The following is a 6000-nucleotide window of genomic DNA, read 5'->3' as shown; positions in this document are numbered from 1 at the left end:
AAGATCGTGAAATTTTCCATGGCCATAGTGGGCGATCCTGATCAGAAAGATAAAACTAATTATTTTTTAGGTAAAGTTCATCTATTTATTTATTATTAAGGCCAACTGAGGATACCAAAAAGTTATATTACTGTAAACACCTGACACTATCATATGAGACAAACACTACTATGAATACCTTATTGATGCCGATCTGCATAGTTGTGTCAAGTAGTAACCCAAAAACCTTTCAGGGCAAAACTTTTCAAAAAAAAATTAAAGAGCAACAATGTCAAAAATAAACTTTTAATTTTTCATTAAATTTTTTAGTAGCGATGAGTCTTATCATATTTGATTTTAAAGATTTGAATTTAAAGATTTAATCTTATTTTTTCATGTCATTGCATAAAAATATATATAGTTAATCAACTAGATACATATAGTTAATCAACTAATATACATATAGTTCATCAACTAGAATCATACCTCAAATTTCATTTAAATAATTATAAAAACATTATTAATAAAAAATAAGATTAAGAAAATAAAAAAGAAACTAATAAGTTCGCTGTCCCATAACATTTAAGGAAAATCAGTAAGATCGCACTTCCATTAAGTTTACGGAAAATTATTATTATCATTATCAACGGATACCGCAAATACTTTTATGCGCTGCGTGTGAACTATTGTATATATTAGGCAAGCAGCAAATCCGTCTAAAAAAGCTTTTTAAAGCAATGTGTGATGCCAAATACGAACGTAAATTGTGAAAATAATTCTGTAGCCAATTTAAGTGGTCATCTACCGGACAATAACAACTCTTGGACCTAAAAAGTTAATAAAAAGTATCAAAATAAAATACAATAAGACAAGAATAATCAAACTTTTCCTAAAAAGTTTCCTATTGTTTGATTAATGTAGGGTGGGGTGGGGTAATATGGATAGAATTTTATATATATATTTTTTTAGTTTAATTTTTTTTTTTAGTTAATTATCACCATAAAAACTTTTGTTATTTTTCTTTACATTCAGGGTGTATACAATAACTTCACAATGAGTAGAACATAAATATATTTTCAATAACTAACTTACTAATCCTTTTTAACAACACCTTTCATATATCCATATTGCCCCACTGGTGGGGTAATACGGATACTCATAGTATATTTGATACATATATCACACTTATTGCTTTTCATGAATTTAAAAGGTCAAACTGTATTGGTTATGACTAACAGTTTTCTTTTTCTGACTGATACAGTCTTCTTTTTAGTTTTTTTTTTTTTTCTTGCAACCTTGCGACAACATCTTGAGCTGTTAAAACTCTGCCCTTTTTGGCCAGAAAACTTTGATACATTGTATACTGACTCCTCTACCTTAACAAGCTGTATGGCAGTCATTAATTTGCTGTGATTGTATGTACCAATAGTCTTGCACTAATATTTTATTTCAGGCATGATAGTTTATTTCAGTCTTATTATTTTATCTAAAATATTATAAAATTAACTTTAATTATGTAAAATATAAAATTAATTATAAGGCATAATACGGTAATAAAATAAAATGAGGAATAAAAAAATAAAATATGAAATATTTAAATGGGAATTTTAAAGTTTTACCCTAGCCATTCAAAAAAAAACAAATTTGAACTATGATCTTAATGTAAATAGTTCAGTACCATTATATAAAACTATTATATGTTACTGAAAAATGTATAATACTATATTTAAAAGCAAAAGTGAGCTTAAGTATATAAATAAATGTCACGCAGCTTATGATTTTGTAACAAAATTCTATAATGTTAATAGGATTTGATATACTTATATATATCCATTTTACCCCACTATCATTTTACCTGCATATCCATTTTACCCCATTTTAGATTTTTGTTTATTTATCAATATGGGTTAGAGAACTTATAAATTAAATTTTACATGTTGTTACATGATGGTCCAACTAATAAAATTTACATCATTATTCTTGGATAAGTAATATTTCTGAAGTCTGCTGACGAAAGTTTTGAAACGTAATGTTTTTTTTATTTTTTTCAAAACAAAATGTTTTACATTTTAATTATTCATGTAAATCAAATATAAACATTGTTAATGCTAAAAAAAGAAGCTAATTATGTGTATAAACAGTTGGTAATTTTCAGGTTTTAGCATTATGTATAGATAACTTACTCCGAGCATACTTATTGAATATTTCCATATTACCCCAACAATCCATATTACCCCACACTACCCTATTTGATTAATGTAATAATTCAAAATGGAAATTTAATTAAGGAATTAAATTTCTTTCAAGAAAAAATAATTAAGTATTAAGTTCGTGTAAAATGAAAACCTGCTGTTTATATAGTGCCTTAATGTCTTCTAGGTCCATTTTTAACTCTTCGTTTTCTTCTTCTTTCTCACCGTACATTTGTAGCATTGCATTGTAACGGTTGCTTAACTCCTAAAATTGTGAAGAAATGTAAGAACCATTTTTTTATCAAATCATATACCATATATAATACAAACTGATACCTCGTATTTGATTTTAAAAAATTGTAATTCTTGAGATTGCATCTCGAGCTCTTCTAGCTTGCTTGTTGCAGACACCAAATCGCGAGCTAGTGAAGCTCTTGTCCGTTCTAGAGAATTGACTTCTTCCTATGCAATAAATTTATACCAAAATGAGTATATTATAATATACATAAACAAACAACATGCATACATAAGTGAATATATATATATATATATATTTATATATATATATATATATATATATATATATATATATATATATATATATATATATATATATATATATATATATATATATATATGTGTGTTTATATATCTATATCTATATCTATATCTATATCTATATCTATATATATATATATATATATATATATATATATATATATATATATATATATATATATATACATATATATATCTTCTTTGAAATAAAATGATAACGAAAAATTAATGAAAAGAGTTTAAAAATAGTAAATCTTTACCTACTTATGCAAGCATAACATGGGCAGAAAAAGTAAATAAATTTCCTGAACAAATGCTCATAATAAATACAGTGGCAAGCGAAACGAAGGAAAGAGCATAAAGTTGTAATTTTTGGAATAAAAGCTTCAGTCATTGAAGAAAAAGCAAAGCAAAGTTAGACGACAAAAATACTATTGAAAAACTAATAAAAAGTTTTTATCAATCCGGACTTAACAGAAACAGAAAGATATAAATCCAAGCTATTGAGACAATGTAAGAGAATGTAAAAGAATAAGTAATAAAAATAAGGAGATTATTTTTATTACTTTATCTTTTACATTCTCGAACGAAAAGACATTAAAAACTCCATTTACCCACCAAACAACGATTTCACTCAACTAAATTTTAGTAAGTTGGAAAAAGAAAATTTAAATGAACTTATTGTTGAAAAATATAACTAACTTAAGTATTGGTATACAAATGATACATCTTTGGTAAATAAAAAAATAAAAAGATTTTGAAACAAAAATCATGATAGATTCAACAGATATCATAATTATTTGTGAAACATGATTTAAAAATGGCTCAAATATTAATATTAGCAACTACAACTGCTTTTACAATAATAGAACAAATAAACAAGGTGGAGGTGTTGCAATTTTTTCCAAATATGATATAATTGATCATGAAGTAGTAGTTTCACCTTTATATAAAGAAGTTAAACAAATATGGTGTAGCTAAGTACTTCATAAAACAAAAACATTACCTGGATATACTACCAAACAGTAATAACTTAGTAAACAATTCAATTAATGAGTTAATAAAAACTGCAAAAAAGGAAGTGTTCAATGGAAAATACTCCAATTTAGTGACTGTTGGTGATTTTAATTATCAGAATATTATTTGGAATGAAGATGGAACAGTTGAACTAAACCAAAACTGTCAAACAAGCAAAGCATTTATCAATAAATTGCAAAATAATTATTTACATCAAATAGTTAGCAAACTAGAGCGGTAGTGGTGTAGTGGTAAGAGCGCTCGCTTTGTAAGCGAGAGGTTCGGAGTTCGACTCCCACCACGTCCCTGGAAGTACCGCGCTCAACTTAGTTTCTCCGCGCAGCGGCCTTGCTCGGCAAGGTTCGTGTTTCGGAGTTAAAGAGTTGAGAGAGGGTTGCACCACGAATAATGACAAAAAAAATATATATATATAAAAAAAAAAAAAAATGAGTATCCTCCTCGACTGTAGTGGCCCCCCTCGGGCCTTGGGGAGGTGAATAATCTAAAAACAAACAAAAAAAACCAAAAAAAAAACCAACTTTTCAAATGGCTGTCGATAAACTAACAAATATATTAGATTTAATAATATGTATGACGATCTAGATTTAGCAATCAACATTAAATATGATGCTCCACTTAATCAAGTTACTAAAAGCCATTACATCTTAAAATAGAAAACCTGTTCAATTCATGTGACTAAAAGTTCAACAATATGAGATTCAATTTTCGAAAAGGAAAATACAAGGAAAAGAATATCATGTTTAATAAAAAAAAGTGGGTTGAAATCTTCAATAAAATGTCTACAAATCAATGTTATGAATAATTTTTTAAAAATTTATGAAGAAGCTTGCAAACAATATATTCCTAGCCACTTTAAACTCATTAGTTCTATCCAAAATCCATGCATTAATAAACAAATCAAGAATTTAATTAGAAAAAAACGTGGTTTATGGTGCAAAGTGAATTTCAAGAATACAAACTTGAATGATGAATACAAATTAGACAATAAAACAATTAAAAAACAAATTAAAAAATCTACACGTAATTATGAAATAAGTTTACTGAAAGATATAAAACATAGTCCAAAAGGTTTCTATGCATATGCACAAATGAACAATCAAACACATACAAAAATACTAGCGCTTGAAACTAGTGACAATAAAATATTAACTGATAAAAAAGCCATTGCTAATCTACTAAATTCTAGTTTCCAGTCAGTATTTGTTGAAGAAAACCAAAATCTACCATATTTCATTGATAAAACAAGTCAATTATTTGAATGCGACTGGGATCGAGAACTAAAAAAAGATATACTTAATTATTCATTAGAACTTAATGAAAACAAACCTCTTGGTTGTGATAACATCAGTCATGTGTTAAAGTATTGTGCAGAAGGATTATCTAAACCTTTATCTATAACATTCAAGAAATCGATTCATTCAGAAGAACTGCTAGAGTTATGGAAATATGCAAACATTACACCACTTTTTAAAAAAGAGACAAGAAGGATCCGCTCAATTACAGACCTATCTCTTTAACATTGATACCAAGTAAGATAATGGAAAAAATTATTAAAAAAAGCTGATAATTTATGTAATAGAAAATAATATATTATAATTCAACAACATAGATTTGTACAAAATAAAGGGTGCCTTACAAACTTATTAGAAACTTTTGATATTATTACAATTGAAATTGAAAATGGTTATCTAATTGATATATTGTTCCTAGATTTTGCAAGGCATTTAATAAGGTGCCCAATGTTTTAAATTGGATTGAAACTTTTTTTAAAAACAGAAAACAAAAAGTGGTAATTGGTGAAATTATATCAGATTGGTGTGAGATTTGCAGTGGTTTACCACAGGGTTCGGTATTAGGCCCTCTTCTCTTTCTGTTATATATCAATGATCTTTCTGAATGTATCTCTTCAATTGCAAAACTATATGCAGATGATGCTAAAATCATATCTGCTATAAAAAAAGATAATGATCTAATTATGACATTTGTTAACTGAATGGTCAAATGAATGGTTAATGAAATTTAACATAAGTAAATGCTTATAAGATTATAATAAAACACATTTATTTATTTGAGGAAACTAATTAAAATTATTATTTTTTTAAAATACCTTAAAAACGAAAATTAATAGACTAGACTGTTTTTAAAAACATTCAAAATATTTATAAAAACGTACTGAATGTTTTTAAAAACTGCAAAGACGAGCAACTAAAATACATCCTACTCTAAAAACCTT

At 26.6% G+C, this 6000-nt stretch overlaps 1 protein-coding gene across 1 annotated transcript in view; it reads right to left on the bottom strand.

Annotated features, from left to right (window-relative positions):
• Window positions 1–271: 271 nt before the first annotated feature.
• Window positions 272–6000, bottom strand: part of LOC101236459 (TATA element modulatory factor) — a 37016-nt gene continuing 31287 nt past the window's right edge. Inside the window, exons 19-21 of the mRNA XM_065804141.1 lie at window positions 2508–2633; window positions 2326–2436; window positions 272–806 (exon numbers count right to left, since the gene is read on the bottom strand). Of these exons, the coding sequence (XP_065660213.1) occupies window positions 777–806; window positions 2326–2436; window positions 2508–2633 (267 nt within the window). The 3' untranslated portion in view covers window positions 272–776. The remainder of the gene's footprint in view (window positions 807–2325; window positions 2437–2507; window positions 2634–6000) is intronic.

The sequence above is a fragment of the Hydra vulgaris genome, chromosome 08 (genome assembly GCF_038396675.1).
Source record: "Hydra vulgaris chromosome 08, alternate assembly HydraT2T_AEP".
Taxonomy (NCBI): Eukaryota; Metazoa; Cnidaria; class Hydrozoa; order Anthoathecata; family Hydridae; genus Hydra; species Hydra vulgaris.
Note: the sequence above shows the minus strand (reverse complement) of the source record. Positions and strands in the feature narration are given on the sequence as shown.